The 16,513-nt window shown below is 44.2% G+C and overlaps 2 protein-coding genes across 4 annotated transcripts in view; one reads left to right on the top strand and one right to left on the bottom strand.

Annotated features, from left to right (window-relative positions):
• HIF1AN (hypoxia inducible factor 1 subunit alpha inhibitor) overlaps positions 1–6,531 on the bottom strand; it is a 44,242-nt gene extending 37,711 nt beyond the window's left edge. The window contains exons 1-4 of the mRNA XM_004268458.4: positions 6,316–6,531; positions 5,776–6,026; positions 3,026–3,174; positions 522–667 (exon numbers count right to left, since the gene is read on the bottom strand). Of these exons, the coding sequence (XP_004268506.1) occupies positions 522–667; positions 3,026–3,174; positions 5,776–6,026; positions 6,316–6,492 (723 nt within the window). The 5' untranslated portion in view covers positions 6,493–6,531. The remainder of the gene's footprint in view (positions 1–521; positions 668–3,025; positions 3,175–5,775; positions 6,027–6,315) is intronic.
• Positions 6,532–6,627: 96 nt separating this feature from the next.
• On the top strand, positions 6,628–13,611 carry NDUFB8 (NADH:ubiquinone oxidoreductase subunit B8). Of its 3 annotated transcripts, none has more exons than XM_033425797.2 (5): positions 6,628–6,789; positions 8,573–8,699; positions 10,185–10,284; positions 10,697–10,812; positions 13,163–13,611. In XM_033425797.2, the coding sequence occupies exons 2-5, from the start codon at positions 8,593–8,595 to the stop codon at positions 13,401–13,403; spliced, it is 564 nt and encodes a 187-aa protein (XP_033281688.1). In that variant the 5' UTR covers positions 6,628–6,789; positions 8,573–8,592; the 3' UTR covers positions 13,404–13,611. The 3 variants fall into 3 exon arrangements, with proteins under 3 accessions (XP_033281688.1, XP_049553080.1, XP_004268505.1); XM_049697123.1 differs by lacking the exon at positions 6,628–6,789 and adding an exon at positions 8,133–8,308; XM_004268457.4 differs by lacking the exon at positions 6,628–6,789 and adding an exon at positions 8,149–8,308 and having other exon boundaries at positions 10,737–10,892; positions 13,163–13,346.
• The last annotated feature ends 2,902 nt before the right edge of the window (positions 13,612–16,513 follow it).

Raw genomic sequence — 16,513 nt, 5'->3', positions numbered from 1 at the left:
TGCAGATCTGAGGAATTAGGACTCATCCTTCACCCAAACCTTCAGAAATTTTTCCCCAAATACATATTCTAACCAACAAAGATTTCTACACGAGGTAGCTAAGCGGTTTTCTCAAGAAAGGAGAGGCGCTCTCTGGTTGGCCACAAAGTCAACCACACACCTCACTGAGATCCAGAAGAGACATTAAGTGACATATCTCAATTCTATTCACCCTTTTTTTTTATCAAAAAGAAGTAGCATCCGTGACAAAAGTAAACAATTATTAAATCCAATGGAGACATATACATTTTGTTCCATGAACTTATAATTCAAACAGAATAACCAGAGTCCACCAGCATCAGTGATGGGGTCTGCCCTAAATATCTGGGGACCACCACAGGGACCTGGAATATATAAACTACATTGTGAAATTGTCCTCTGAGTTTGTCCAAACCTGGCATACCTCCACAGAGAAGGGGAAAGACATGGCAGCCTTGGATCTCAAAGGAGTTCTACACCCTCCTCAGACCACATGAGCTCACCTGGCTCTGTCTGTCACATGGATGATGAACAGGATATGGGTAGAGGCACTCAAACTGATCCGGAGGGAACAAAATGCATCGCTTGTAGCCTTTTATCTGAGCAAAGAAGTTCTGTTGCTCATCATAGTGAGCAGGTGTCACATTTCCTGTAGGAAGACAGACATTTTCTTATTCAGAGGAGTAACTCTACTGCATAGGATGGAACACAGGCCCCAGTGCTGGAGAGAAACCCAGCCTGCCCTCTCAGCAAAGGGTTCCAAATCAAAATTTCAGGCAAGATCAGGGAGACTGTAATTACAACTCTCAGCCAATTAGGTGCTACACTTTTAATGGGTGATAAGTCTAGTAGCAAACATCACTGGCTAAGAGTTCACCATCAATTAACAAAGTAGACTTTCTTAAATGATGACTGCTGCCCTTATTGGAAGCAACTGCACATCAAAGTGATACAAGTACGGCAAAATATACTCTGCACAGGTACACCCCACTTTTCAAAAGTTAGCTTTACATCATTTTGCTTTTACAAAAGACCTACATTTGTACCTGTTTTTGCTAACCGAAAGAAATCCAAAGAGGATTTTCATTTTTATGAAAAAAAAAAAAAGCAAAAATATCATTCAGTGTTTGTTTTGCAGCGAGTCATCACAGAGGCAGCAAGCACAAGCAGTGAGAGTGGCACTGCCAATCTCCTCCCCTGGAAACTACACTCAGAATCTCGGCATCAAGCCAGCATCTCAGTATCAAGCCACCATAGCTCTGAACTGTGTCTGTGAGCATCTGTGCTTTATCGCGATTTACTTTGTGCATCCATTAGCAAGATGTGTCCTAAAGTAATTGCTTCTTTGTTTTACATCATCTCGGCTGATACAAGGTTTCACAGGAATGCTCTGCTTTTAGACAGCTGAGGGGAACCTGTACTTGTACTCTTCTTGACTATGGCACGAATTCGAGGGCAGCAAAAAAACGAGAGTTAGAACAACTGAACTGACTGGTATCAGCAATGCATGCATGATCTTCTTTGATGGAGTTAATCAGTCATTTTAAGTTGTACGAATATGTACTTGCTTTGGGTAGCTCTTTTGGAGCTCAAAGATTCTCAACCTCTGCTCCCACTTCATCACACCTGTGGGATTGCAAAACTTCTTTAGATCAACACTGGAGCTGCTGATTCTCATTGAGGGAAGCATATCAGATTCCTGAAGAGAGTTGTATACTTTGAATAAGGCAAATTATTTAAAATGCCATCCTGAATTAGTTCTGCCCTAGCGTATGTATGCTCCATCTACTCTTTGTAAGTGGGGCTGCATCTGATGTTTATCCTTTGCACAATCCTTGAGAGATCAAGGGACCTCTGTAGGGAATGGAGTTTAGAAAACATTCCCCAGGTCTGCCTGGGTGAGCCAAGACAGCTGCTTTCCTAAGTGCAGAGATCCATATGCACCCTCAGAGGAGACTTGCTCTTTCATCTCTACCTGAGGGATCTGTTTCCCTGCTCTCTACACCACAGGATAGGAAGGCAACATAAAAATTCAGTCAAGTAAACAAGAACTTGCTCCTGGCAGGTCAACCAAGAGTTGGTTTCAAAGGATCAGGTTAAGGGTCAATTCATAAGTTGCACTGCTGGAAACTTTTATTAACACTGGCAGCAAAGGACCCAAATCTGAAGAAAGGACAATCAAAGGGGAAGAAGAGACTTCAGAGCCTAGTGGTGAATGACAATGAGTAATTACTCTCCTTCCTTGTTCAACCCAATTTATTCATCATTTACTAAGTACCTACTATGGGCCTGGCACTGAGCAAGTGACAGAAATAAAAATAAGAATAAAAAAGAAAAAAAATTAAAAAAAAAAAAACGAATAAGACAATGACCCTGGCTGGTAAGTAGCTCTCTTTCTCCTGATTGGAGTTTAAAGGTTCCTCTTTTTATTTAAAAAAAAAAAGTATTAATGTATTTGCTTATGTACATGTAAAATCCACTAGCAGGATACACAAGCAACTAATAACATATGGTGCCTCCAGGGAGGGAAGGATACTGAGAGGCTGAGAAATAGAAATGGAAGAGAGATTTATCACTACATACCTATTTACACCTTTTGAATTTAACCCCATTAATGTATTATCTGTTCAAAAGATAAGGTTCAATTTACATTGGAAAAACGTTTCCCTCTTCTACTGGGATAAAAGTCTTCTGAATATAGACAGATCCAATAGAAAACAGCAGAATTTTAGAGATCCCTAATATCTAAATATATATACTCACACAGCAACTGAGGAAGGGAATAGGGAACTTTCTTTTTAGAGTACCTGACATAACGTACGTTATCTCATTTAATCTTCATAGTTAATTATAAGATATTACTGTGTTCATTTTACAAATGAGGAGACTGAGACTTAAGAAAGTTACGTGACTTGTTGAAAGTCATGGAGCGAACAAGTGGTGGGGAAAGGTTTAGAAATCACTTCATAAGACCCCAAGCCATGCTGCTTTCTGAAAGATTTCTTACCTTCCATGCCAATAAGCAGCAGGTTAGAGGTCAGCTGCCCCCAGCCACGCTTTCCCTGTTGCTTATTAATCCAGTTCCAGTTAAAACCCAAGAAGTCCATGACAATCTTCCTGCCCACAGTGTCATTGAGTGTTTGCTGCAGATACAACCTATGTTCCCCAAGAAGAAAATCCCATTAGTGCATGTACACACTGTCCCTGGCATGGCCTCTCATACCTGGAAATCCAAACCCAAGCCCATACCAACATCTCCCACAAAGAACAGCTGCAGTCATGGGACTCTCACAGAACTGAATCCTTACCTATCCTTCTCTGAGCTCTGTTCAACACCAAATTTTATATTTTAGAGAAGTGATTCTTAACTTTTTCTGGGTCACAGTATGACTCCTTTAAGAATCCAAGAAAAAAAAAGAATCCAGGAAAGGATCCCCATAAAAATGCACACATTGAACTTTAATATAATTTCATAGATTTCTTCGAAGCCTACCCACAGACCCTAGAATGATGACTCAGCCTTGTTCCAGAAACTCTCGGGGAGCGAGACATCCCCTTTGGCCCTTGATGGCCATTTCGGCAGCTCGTATTATTGTTCACCAAGAACTAGTTCCCTCCCTGTGAGAGAGATTCTTCCTCACCTCCTTGAAGCAAGGCTTGCTTATATAACTTGCTTTGGCCAATGAGATGTCCACAGAAGTGACTGGTACTACTTCCAAACTGTAATTTTAAGAACCAGTACACACTACCACATCACTTTCCCTCTGCCACAGCAATTGCAAAGCTTCCAATGGCAACTGATGGAGCAATCTGTGTCCCAAAGTGCAAAAGATGATGTAGGTAGAGTATCCAGGTGACCTGAGATGGACATGTAGCATGAGTGAAAAATAAACCTTTGTTGCTTCAAGTCGCTGAGCCCTGGACTGAAGCCTAGTTTATTTTAACTGATTCAGACACCTATCTGTAGCAGCCATCTATAGCTGAAGAAAAATACCTCACTAAGCTTTCCACAGACCGAGGGCCCCTAACATGCCTGAGGAAGGTAAGAAGTTACTTAATAGATATGAAAAGCCAAACACACTCGATCAAGTCCCGAAAGAAACATTATTTAGGGGGCAAACGTGAAGAAAAAGAAGTAATGGTCCTGAGAGCATTACTTCAAAAGCTCAAAGGTATCCCAGTGCCTGGAATCACAATGTTTAAGGCAACATTAATTAAAAATCTTGATAAATTGGAAACAGCTACCTGTTTGGGGACATGGAAACCTCAAGACTCCAATGCAACCTTGGAATGTTCCCCAGAGATTATGATGTACACATGTTCATACAAATATTTCTCAAGTAACTCTGAAAGAGTCAGGAACACTCCCCAAACAGGAATCTAAGCAATTCCTGTGAAACCTTAACAGTAAATCCTCAAAAGAGCTCAAAGAGGATCCTCACACCCTTCACCCTAGAATCATAACAAGCTGTACAATTATACAATAGAGTTGGTTGGTGCTAAAGTCAGCTGATAGGGCAAATCTTGCAAATAGTAAAAAATTTTCCTTAAATCACCCATAAAGTACAGACTACACCCATAGTTCAGACTTAGGCAAAATGCTCTCACTACAGGAAGCAAGAAACTTAAAGTGACTGAGGAACCAGAGGACTCATGTGTCTTATCTCACGCTCATTCCATGCATATGTTCAATCAATAGCTTTACACTCCACAAGCATCATTTAAATCAATCTCTCTTCTCAACATTGGGTGTATGTGTGTGCGCACACGCGCATGCACTGTGGTAAATCTGAGGACATCATGCATGAGATGATTCAACTGAACCAGTCTCTATAAGACATAAAGAACAAATCAACCATAGTTCAGATTCTGGAAACTCTTCCGGTCAAAGTTCCATCATTATGACAATAGCTAAGAGTCAAAAGCCAAAAAAAAAAATTTAAAAGTATGTTTCAAATCCTTTCACTCTGCCACATACTACTAACAGAGTCAAGAAGAGAACTGAGGCTGGAGAGTGAAGAAAAGCCCAGGGTTGGGCACCAAATGTGAGACGGAGATAGTCATTCACCGTCAAGTACTCAATGACAGCAATTCCCCAGAGGCAACGTTATTCTGTGGGACTGAAAGTTGTCTGGAACCTACCTAAGAGGCTCTCTACCTAAGGTAGAAAGAGTCACTCCCATGTGTGTGTATATCTTGTGTTTGCTATCATCAATTCAATGCAACACATCAATATTCTCCCCCGCCTCACCTATACAACTTTTTAGCCTGCACTGCCCCCATTCAAATATTTTAGGACAAAGGCTGCAAACCCATAATCTTAGGAAATCTACTAACACATATTTTAAATTGGCCTCTTGCAGCATTTTAAAAAATATGAATTAGCTGTCCACATTTAAAAAGATTTTAAATAAAAATGCTGATTTCTGGTTTCTCTTGAAAAAAATCAGACTATCTGGCAACCCTGGGGCTGCACTCCAAAATGGAAACAAGAGTCAAGTAATGACTTCGCACTCTGAATAAGGCATATGCCTTCAGCTTCATCACAGCTTTCACCCAAACAACTTCACTCACTTCATTCACCTACCTGACTCTGCTAGGCAAGTGTGACTCTCACTTTATGAAGACAACAAACTTGAGAATCACAGTTCAAGTCTAGTCATTCCATCATCCCTCAAGCTAGAAAACTCATCCTCAGATAAGGAAAGGAAAATAGATGCCCTAGATCCAACGGAAAACCACGACCTGGGAATTTACCTCTCTTCACCTCCTCGCTCCTGTATATCCTGCAGTTTCTCAACAAACTCATGGAATTTCATTTCTTCCCTATTGGACCTCGGCTTAAAGTTCTGGAAATTAGCCATCTTCTTCTCATCATAGTACAAAAACTTGTGGGTGCTGGCACTATACACAGAGAAGTCTCCATTGCCAATATTTTCTTGCAGGTATTCAAGGTCCCATTTTAGAGCAGGATACACAAGATTTGTGTCGGTCAGCACCACAGGCTCCTAAGTGGAAAAAACAAATGAAGTCGTCCCAAGGAACTAATGGGTTCTTGTCCCAAGATTCCAATACTTCCCAACTTCAAAATTACTTCTCCTGTTAACCAGCACGAACCTCGCAAGTCCCATTTTTCCTCGCTTCCCTCTCCATCTCCCCTTAGGCCCTAGTCCACACCACGGCCTAGTCCACAACCCCTCCCTTCCATCACCACTCGCCTTTGACCTCTCCTCCCAATCTGGTCCCTTCCCCCATCCCCCACCCCCACCCCCTCTTCGACGCGGCCCCGCCCCCTACCTCATTCTCGATGAGCTCCTCCGCCCGGGGGTCGCTCTGACTCAGACGCGGGATAGGCCGGGTCGGGAAGGTATAACTGCGCAGTTGGGACTCATCCCAGGCGGGGCCGGGGGCTTCAGCCTCTTCCCGGGGTTCTCCAGAGCCCGAGGCCGCAGCCTCAGCCGCAGTCGCCGCCATCTCCGCCGCTAGGGACGGCCCCACCGGAAGCGGAAGCTCTGCCTATTCCGGGGAAAACACAACGGAAACCATAGAGCTAGGCTGCGAGAGAGAGCGTTCCAGACACTAAGAACGCGGGGCCGAGCCCTGGGCGAGCGCCTCCTAATGGTAACCTATAGCTCTACACCCTACGCTCCGCCCCCGAAGACCCGGGACTAGACTTTAGTCCCACTGAATAGGGGTGATCATCGGGTTAACCAATTCACAAATTATTGCTGCCTCAGTGTGCCCAGGCCTACACAACAGGCAAAGAAGGAGGTAAGTTTAGTGGGGCATTAAATTTTACACTGATGGATGGGGAGAGACGCAAACTTGACCCACCTAAGGAAGTCAGAAGGAAAAGCAACTGTCCGATAGATAGACGTTGGGTAAAGATTGCTCCGAAAGCCTCGGCAAAAGATATATGGCAACTTGAATTCTTTCGAAATCAAAGACGGTTTTCTTTTGCTTGGCACCATTTGATTTTTCTGCCTGTGTCACCATCTTACCTTCTTAAAGGCATTTTTGTCTATCTTGACCGAATTAGATCAGTGTTTGCTATTGATTGAATGCAGATGTCGTCCAACCATTCTGAACATCCATTCGATTTTCATTTACAAGAGGGCAAGTTGCTGTAAGGTAGTTCTCCCCAAATTCATATACTGAATAGTATATATCAGTTTTTATTGCTCTGATATATATTTGGTAATGTCTATAATAATGGATTCTACTCCAAAACAGTGATCACCCTAGAACTTCCTGGAAATATGTGTATATTTGTACTGTAAATTATTCAAATCATACTTGTGTAGATAAAATGAACACATATTCATATGCGAACAATAATGCCCCCCCCAATTCTTTTGTTAGGCTAGTGTTCGCTAATTGTGGTTCGGCTTGAAATGTATTTATCCAAGTCCTAGTAAATCTGAGCGAATTCTAGCAAATCTGAGGTGGGTTCAGATGATAGGATTGGTTTTACATTTGTTGGGTTGAGGTGACTGGGACATTCGGATGTAAACACGAGACTGAAACTGAAGAACCAGTTTGGGGGAATTCCCTGGTGGTCCAGTGCTTGAGACTCAGCGCTTTCACCGCCAAGGGCGCGGATTCAATCCCTGGTCGAGGAACTGGGATCCCGCAAGCCGCGCGGCCAAAATAAAACAACAAAAAAAGAACCAGTTCGGGGCCAATTTGTGTGTTGCACCGTGCATCTAACTGAAGGAGATAACTAATTTGGAAAACAAAACAAGAACAAACAAGAAAGACCAAGGGCTGAATTTGAAGAATGATCACGTTTGGGGATGGAAGGAGGAACTGCCAGTGAAGGAGAGGAAAAAGGCAAGCAGTCAGAAAAGAGATTGACAGGCTCCTTTTACTTGTACCGGTCCTGGGGTAGGTGGGTCAGCTGTCCACCTGAGATGCTCAGGTTCTGAGTGCCCGTTATCCCTGGATGCGTCTAAGTCAGCTGAGGTAGAAAAGGGACATAACGATCTGAAATGTCAAAGCAGTGACCTGCTTGTTTTTCTCTCCTTCCCGCTTTCCCTCTCTGCCTCTATCCAACCGCTCATCTTCCCTCTGGCTTCCTAGCACCGTTTAAGCCCCGCCCTTATTGAACCTTTGAGACTTTTCTCCCTTGTCACGTTTGGCCCGGCTCGGCCGCCGTGACAAGGTCTTTGCGCATGTGCGGGGTGAAACGAGAAGAAGGTGAAGATGGCGGCAGCCAGGGCGGGGGTCCTGGGAGTCCGATGGCTGCAGAGGGCATCCCGAAACATGGTGCCGATGGGTGCACGGACAGGTCCGCGAGAACGGGCGAGGCCTCAGTGTGGGAGAGGGGTGCCTGAGGTTTGGTATGTCGGACGGAGGCTGGGTATTGTGGATACCGCGGCGGGCGAGTCCGGGCAAGGGCACGGGTGGAGTTGGTGTATTCAGAAAAACAGGTGGAGGGTCTGTTCGTCCCTCGAAGCCTCGGGCTCCGGTGTCTGCAGCCACCGCAGCTTGAAGCCTTCAGAGTGGAAGGAGGAATGGGGTCGCTTCTGACGTGCCCTCATCTGCTCTCCAGCCTCCCATATTACCAAGGACATGCTCCCGGGACCCTATCCCAGGACCCCAGAAGAACGGGCTGCCGCAGCCAAGAAGTATAATATGCGGGTGGAAGACTACGAGCCATACCCAGATGATGGCATGGGGTGAGATAGGGTCTGCTTGCGCCTGGGTAGTGATGGGAGAAGTTCGGCTGGGTTGGGTAGCTCAACTCTGACCCTTTTCCCCGAACCTTTTCGTGATCCCCTCAGAGTCAACGGTGTGGGCGCTTTTCTCCGTGGAGGGAGGTGGGAGGGGATGGGTGAGCAGCTGCAGCCGAGAGGACTTCAATTTTTTCCTTGGCTCAGGCTGTTTCCTCAAATGAAGAAGCTGAGGTTTTAATAGCTCCCTTGAGGACCCCTGAATAGCAGGAACCTTCTTTGGCTCCATCCAGAGCGCAAGGTTTCATTTAGATTGAGCATCTGCTGGGCTCAGGTGCTGTCATCCAGGCACGTGACCAGGCTGGAGCTGGATTCCTGTCATGAGAACCGTATTTGTAGATGGAGTACTCTATATCATGTATATGTCTCTTTTAAGAAATATTTTGTTGTTAGCACTGTGGAAGTCGTAGTAACTTTAAAGCAGATTAAATAGCCAACTCCCTTAACTCCAGTTGATGGTTTTGCTCCCGCACCCCCGTAACATCCCTGTGGTTAATTGTCTGAGTTGATTACCATCACCCTCATTTTCTGTCCTAGCATCACTCTTTCAGCCGTGGTTTCAGCAGCTCCTATTCGTCTTGTTGTTTTCTAATCACTTTCTGTGACACATGTCTAGTTGTCATCATTTCCTATGTCTTTTATTGTGTTGTGGACAAGAGCAGCCTCGGTAGCAGTCTGTATAAGTTGAACCTGGTTTTGTTGGGGAAAAATCCAGCTTATCATGAAGACCCATGAGGTGTTTGAGACTTGGAGTTGTATGTCAACTCTGTGGTTGAGAAACACAGTTGCTATGAAAAGTGCTTTTCTAATCTGTACCCTTTTGTTTTCATTCCAATTAACTGGGCGATCTTAGGTTCAGACTCTAAACTTCAGTTTCTTTTTCTGTCTAATGGGGGAAACAGCGATTGATTGTTAAATTCCCTTCCAGCACTAACATTATAACATTGCATGACTTTTCTTCTTTCTGTTGAAAGAAGATAAGAAAAGCTTACATATGTTAAAATGTTTCAGAGTTTGACATAAATTTTTAATGAAAATTTGTGGACTTCCTCGGTTATTCTGTGCTTAGTGAGTAAAAATTGAGATTTTTTTTCACTTATCAAATAACATTTTATTTTATTAATGATAAATTTGGTATTGGAAGGTATTCAGGAAAATGGATCTCTTTTATACCATTTGTAGGAATGTAAACTGGCACAGTCTTTTGGGGGGGAAATTTGGGATATTTACCAGTGGCCCTTTAACTCAGCATTTCTCAATATGTACACCTCAGGGAAAAAAATTGAGATCTTGATTTGAAGGTCAGCTCCCCTGTCCTCAGGGGAGGCAGTATCTCTGTCACTTGGTTTTTCATCTCTGAGATGAGGAGACTGTGAATTGTCTGAGTGAGGCTGCTCAGAGCCCTGTCCAGAAGTTCTTGCTGTCTCTCAGGTATGGGGACTATCCAAAGCTCCCTGACCGCTCACAGCAGGAGAGGGATCCGTGGTATGACTGGGACCACCCAGAGCTGCGATTGAACTGGGGTGAACCGGTGAGAGAACCATATCCCATTTCACCTTCCTTCCTTTTCCCTATGTCTTCTGTAGCTCAAATGGTACTTTTCTGCCCAAGCAACACTAAAGTGTTTCTGCCCAAGGAAGCGAGGTCCAGCAATCTGAGATCTGATGTTCCCTGTGTGATGTGTGGAATGGGATGTCTGGGAGTAATCAAAGCTCTGTATTGTAAGAGTCAAAGCTCTGTATTGTAAGAGTTGTGAACTTCTATGATTGAGCTGTCTCTGGTCAGCAGAACCTAGACATAAGCCAGCATCCAGTCCTGTGGGCCACAGTATCTCAGATGTGGCTCTCAGAATATTGCCCAGGGCAGTAGAATGCCTTTGCAGTAGAATGCCTTTCAAGCCTTCTATGAGGCTCTAATCACTCTGGACTGCATGCCTTTTGCAGGAAGAGCAGTATGTGACAGTGATCTGCCTTTTTGTCTCAGATGCACTGGGACCTAGACATGTATATCAGGAACCGTGTGGACACGTCCCCCACTCCTGTTTCTTGGAATCTCATGTGTAAGCACCTCTTCGGCTTCGTGGCCTTCATGCTGTTCATGTTTTGGGTGGGGGAGACTTATCCCACCTACCAGCCTGTGGTGAGTATCTGAGAAGTGCTCCCTCAGCCATACTTACTTAGCCTTGTTTCCTGAGGGAATGAAGTCTCTGGAGTAGGGATCCAGCCAATACCAAGCTTGACTTCCTGGTAAGGCCTATAGAGGGTCTTACCCACTGGCCTGGTACAAGTACCAGAGCATTGCTCCTGCCTGCATCTTGGATCAGTCTGAGTGAGAAGAAACTGTAGGACTAGGTGAGGAATGAGAATGGAGAAGCCAGCTAGTCTTTAGAGTTGCCATTTTGGGAACTGTACTTAACAATAATATTTCAGCAAGTGATCTTTTAAGGTAGAGTCAAGGAATCTCGAGTTGAAAGCTTATCCTTTGTCGGTGTGAAGGGCACTTCCTGTAGGGTACTGGAAGCAATTAAATGTTTACTGCAAGCATGGACAGTTAGATTTTAGAGAATGTAAAGGACATAGAAAATATACTGTCTGTAGAGAACAGACTTGTGGTTGCTAAGGGGGGTAGGGGAGGTATGGATTGGGAGTTTGGGATTAGCAGATGCAAACTAGTATAAATAGAATGGATAAACAACAAGGTCCTACTGTACAGCACAGGGAACTATATTCAGTATCCTGTGATAAACCATAATGGAAAAGAATATGAAAAAGAATATATATATGTATAACTGAATCACTTTGCTGTACAGCAGAAATTAACAAACAATGTAAATCAACTCTACGTAAATAAATTTAAAAAAGAAAGAAAATATACTGTCTAGCTTTAAGGACATTTAATTTGGATAAGAAGAAAATTTAGATACATGACATGAGCAACATTGGAACATATATATAGGAATTTGGCACAGTTTTTGTGTATATATGTGTGTAGTGAATGTGTATGCTGGGGGTATCAGGTGCTGTTAAGGAGAAGGATTATGCTAGATGCTAAAATATATATATTTTAGATGGTGGGGAGAAGTTGAAGAGAACATTTGGGGCAAGAGAAAATAGAATAAAGGAAGAGGACAGTGAGTTAGCTGGAGTGGAATAGGCTTATAAATAGTTCCTAGATAACCAGCTGCATTGGTTACCTGGAGAGCTACTAAAAATTCAGATTCCTGAGCTCTACTGCCTAGAGAGCCTAATTCAGTAATTCCAGAATGGGGTTCTAGAATCAATATTTAACAAGGTCCCAGGTAATCTTGATGTCCTGGGAAATCAGTTGTCGAAGCTGTGTTAAAAAAAAATATGAAGTGAGTTTGATCAGTTAGGTTGCATGGCTGAGGGATCTGGACTTGATGGTATAGTAATGCACTAATTCAGTAAATATTTATGAAGCCCCTATCATGCACCAGGTACAGAAGGTGCTAAGGGTTGGGGGTACAGGGATGACTTGGTCTGCCTCTAGGCAGCAGGGAGCCATGTTGGGTTTCTGAACAGAAGAATGCCATAAAGAAGCCTAGGTTTTTAGGAAGATTAATTTGGGAGTAGTCTACAGGATAGATTGTGAGGAAAGGAACTGAAAGCAGGAGGCTGCCGTGTTTGCAGTTGGCTGCACAGTGCTACCTGTGCTGAGATAATCAATGTCCTAACGGTAGCGTGTGTGTCTGTGTGCACTGACACAAGCCTTCCTACCAAGCCCCCAGGGGCCCCAGGCTGGAGAGTGCACATAGGGCTGGTGTGAGCGCTAACTTCACTTCAGGAGAGCAAGAAACACAGTGTGGCTCTTCCATTTTTCAGTTCTGTAAGCACATCACCCTTTTCTCCTCCCCTTGAGCTGTGTTCTCTGACAGCTGTTTGTTGGTAAAGCCAGCAGCCCCTAAAGCACGTCCGAGCCGTGTCTCCTCTGTGCTTTCCCCCACTGTTGCTCCTGCACGCCTCATTTGCTAGGCCACTTTAGTGGTGGAACCATTAGAGGCTGAGTGACTTAAAGGAGATTGAGTCTGTCTCGACCCCGAGAGAGAGTGGGATGGATGGATGCGTCGTCTCATTTAGAAAGCTCTCCCTCACACTCTCCCTTTCTCCCTCTCTTTCTCCTTTCTCCCTCTCCCTCCCTCTCTCTCTCACTCTCACTCACACACACACAAACAGTGTAGGCACCACTTCTCTTACAATCTAGGCTTTCTCTCTGCCTTGGGCTGAGCGGGGAAGAGGAGTGCTGTCCCTGCTGTTCTAGCCCAGCTGGGTCTGACCAAAGGCTACCGTGTACCCATTTACTGTGTGTGATTCTTCACTCAGAGTGGGGTGTAGCCAGGTATTGGATACATAGATATATGTTGTTCTTGCTGACCTGTGTTTTCTTCTTAGGGACCAAAGCAGTATCCTTACAATAATCTGTACCTGGAACGAGGTGGCGATCCCCACAAAGAACCTGAGCCGGTGGTTCACTATGAGATCTGAGGAGGCTTCGTGGGCTTTGTGCCCCCTGACTGACTCCCTCAATCCTAGAGATTTTACCTTAATGAAATCGCTAATAAAACTTAGTACTGTGGTATCTGTGCCTCATTTCCCCAGGAATAGCCATTGCTTAAGCACAAGAAAATGTTGATTTGCTAATTTCACTGGGAAAAGTAGTTGAGGGTTCCAGTTGTACAGCAGGTGGTAAGGGTAGCTCCTTTCCCCATCTACAGGGTTGTGGGAGAAGGAAGATATGTTCCTGACTTCACAAGTTGGAACAAGGTTTATTTCCCATAAAAAACCTTTTTAATAATAAGTGGTTAGCTAAAAAACAATACTCTAACATGTTTCAAGTACATTATAGGATAAATAGGTGTTTTGGGACTGGCCTAGGGCTGTGATTGCCTCTAATCTTATATCTCTTATAAGAATATGTATTTGGGACTTCCTTGGTGGCGCAGTGGTTAAGAATCTGCCTGAAAAAAAAAAAAAAAGAATCTGCCTGCCAATGCACGCACGGGACACGGGTTTGAGCCCTTGTCCGGGAAGATCCCACATACCACGGAGCAACTAAGCCTGTGCGCCACAACTACTGAGCCTGCACTCTAGAGCCCGTGAGCCACAACTACTGAGACCGTGTGTCACAACTACGGAAGCCCATGCACCTAGAGTCCGTGCTCTGCAACAAGAGAAGCCACCGTGATGAGAAGCCTGCACACCACAACGAAGAGTAGCCCCCGCTCACCGCAACTAGAGAAAGCCCGTGTGCAGCAACGAAGACCCAGCGCAGCCAAAAATAATTAATTTTTTAAAAAGTATGTATTTATTAAAAACACAACATTGTAAATCAACTATACTTCAATTAAAAAAAAGACTATGTATTTATTCCAAAGCAACTTCTGAATCCTAGACTCTTATAAATTGATAAATTGACATTACTTATGTTTATTAATTAGAGGATAGTCATTGACTTATGAACCTACACATGGCTTTCACTACCTTAATGATTCATCCAAGCTCCTATAATAGCCTTAGAAAGAGAAAAACCATGTTTCTGAGGGTCTGTTTCTTTTTTTTTTAAATGAAGTGTTTTTTTAAAATTAATTAATTTGTTTTTGGCTGTGTTGGGTCTTTGTTGCTGTGCGGGCTTTCTCCAGTTCTGGTGAGTGGGGGCTACTCTTTGTTGCGGTGCGTGGGCTTCTCATTGTGGTGGCTTCTGTTGCTGAGCATGGGCTCTAGGCACGCAGGCTTCGGTAGTTGTGGCACGTGGGCTCAGTAGTTGTGGCTTGCGGGCTCTAGAGCGCAGGCTCAGTAGTTATGGCACACAGGCTTAGTTGCTCTGCAGCATGTGAGATCTTCCTGGACCAGGGCTGAAACCCGTGTCCCTTGCATTGGCAGGCTGATTCTTAACCACTGGGCCACCAGGGAGGCCCTGAGGGTCTATTTCAATGCATCTGTTTAAAAGAGAACCAATTTATGTTCTTTTCTTCCCTTTAGGGACATTTTCTTAAATTACAATGATATTGCCTGAAAACCTGTCTCATAAAGCATACATTCAACGTGATCTGTAGAAGCAAGTCCATTCATGCTAGATAAGAGGTCCTTTAGTGGTATTCAGGCAGTGAAAGACCTTTATGATATCAGGGAGTGGGTACTTCTACTGAAATGCCTCTCTTTGAAGGTCTCCACTGATTTTTTTTTTTTTTTTTTTTGCGGTACGCGTTCCTCTCACTGCTGCGGCCTCTCCCGTCGCGGAGCACAGGCTCCAGACGCGCAGGCCCAGCGGCCATGGCTCACGGGCCCAGCCGCTCTGCGGCACGTGGGATTCCCCCTGGACCGGGGCACGAACCCGCGTCCCCTGCATCGGCAGGCGGATTCCCAACCACTGCGCCACCAGGGAAGCCCCTCCACTGCTTTTTATGTTTTCATTCTCTGTCCTTTAGAGCATTTGATAATCATTTAACAAACGTCTGTCTGCCTAATATATATCAGACACTGATAGGTCCTGGGGATATAAAGTTGAACAAGAAAATAATTGCCTTCAAAAAGTTACCTAGAAGAGAAGACTGGCATTTGTAAAACGAGGTGAAAAGAATTTCCAAGTGTCTGAGTTGAGAGAAGGGTGCACTTTTTTACTTTACTTTTTTGTTTGTTTGTTTTAATCATGTCCTACTTGAAACTGTGACCTTATGCCTTTGGTTCAGATTTCCTTCAGAACACTCCAGTGACACCTCAGCCTCATTCCCTACTTCGAGGTGTTGCCTGAAGTTCAGTTTTCAACCCTGTTTCTCATCCACTGTTGTGCTAAGAAGTTCAAGAAATACTTAGTACGTAGAGTGGGCAGGCACCACCAATGCCCTAAATTCTTTTCTGTCCTGAGTTCAAAACTCCCATGTCCACGTGAAAAGGAAATCTAGAGCTGTGTCACAATGACTTGGGGCCACGTCATAAGTCATAAGATAACCAGCTCACCATCTTTGGGGGTATATCAGGCTGGAATATGGTGGTAGAATTCATGCATTAAATTAAAAATTTAAATCAAATAACTTAGGTCTAAGATCTTCAGCTGCCTACAGAACATTTTATTTGGAAATGCCATAATTCCCTCAATCAATATAAAGAATATATATGATCACCCCCCCTCCAACTTTTTATCAGTCACAAGAGCCTGTCCAGCTTTCTTTTACAATCATTGCCACTATGTTAATCCAGGCTTTCATCACCTGGTACCTGGATTGTTCTCTTAGTCTAATTTGATTCCCTGCCTCCAGCTCTGTTCTCTCTGCATGGTGATCCATATTGCTAGTCTGATGTAATCTTATTGCATATCTGCCCATAATTTTCAGTAACTCCCAATTACCTGCAGAGTTGAATTGGTATTCCACAACCTGAATCCAGCCCACTCCCCCAGCTGTAGTCCCTTTCATTCATGGTATGGGAAACACCAGGGCGCTATTAGCCGGTTGGGCCCCTTCCTCCTCGCTGGGAGTCCACCTATCTTCTTGAAACCCCAACGTATGACACCTGTCTCGTCCCTGAAACCTTCCAGGAAGCCCCTGGTACCTTGCCCCCCGACCATCTATAGCTTTTAATTAGTTCAACCACCGGTTGGGGGCACCAGTTGCTGGGCTGCAGAAAGTCACTCACCGCTCTTTATGGCCTAGATTGCTTTTTACCTTTTCAACTAAGTGGATTCCGCTGAGAGCCCCTGGAGCTAGGTCCGGGTCTTCTCCGCTTCAATAAGTAAATAATGAGTTATTT

The sequence above is a fragment of the Orcinus orca genome, chromosome 14 (genome assembly GCF_937001465.1).
Source record: "Orcinus orca chromosome 14, mOrcOrc1.1, whole genome shotgun sequence".
NCBI lineage: Eukaryota > Metazoa > Chordata > Mammalia > Artiodactyla > Delphinidae > Orcinus > Orcinus orca.
Note: the sequence above shows the minus strand (reverse complement) of the source record. Positions and strands in the feature narration are given on the sequence as shown.

What these genes read in the sequence shown, in the direction of transcription:
- NDUFB8 (XM_049697123.1), top strand. Translation starts at nt 8,224, where the DNA reads ATGGCGGCAGCCAGGGCGGGGGTCCTGGGAGTCCGATGGCTGCAGAGG. An exon ending in GCCGATGGGTGCACGGACAG is followed by an intron (nt 8,309 to 8,572) that starts GTCCGCGAGAAC and finishes TCTGCTCTCCAG; the next exon opens with CCTCCCATATTACCAAGGAC. An exon ending in TACCCAGATGATGGCATGGG is followed by an intron (nt 8,700 to 10,184) that starts GTGAGATAGGGT and finishes GCTGTCTCTCAG; the next exon opens with GTATGGGGACTATCCAAAGC.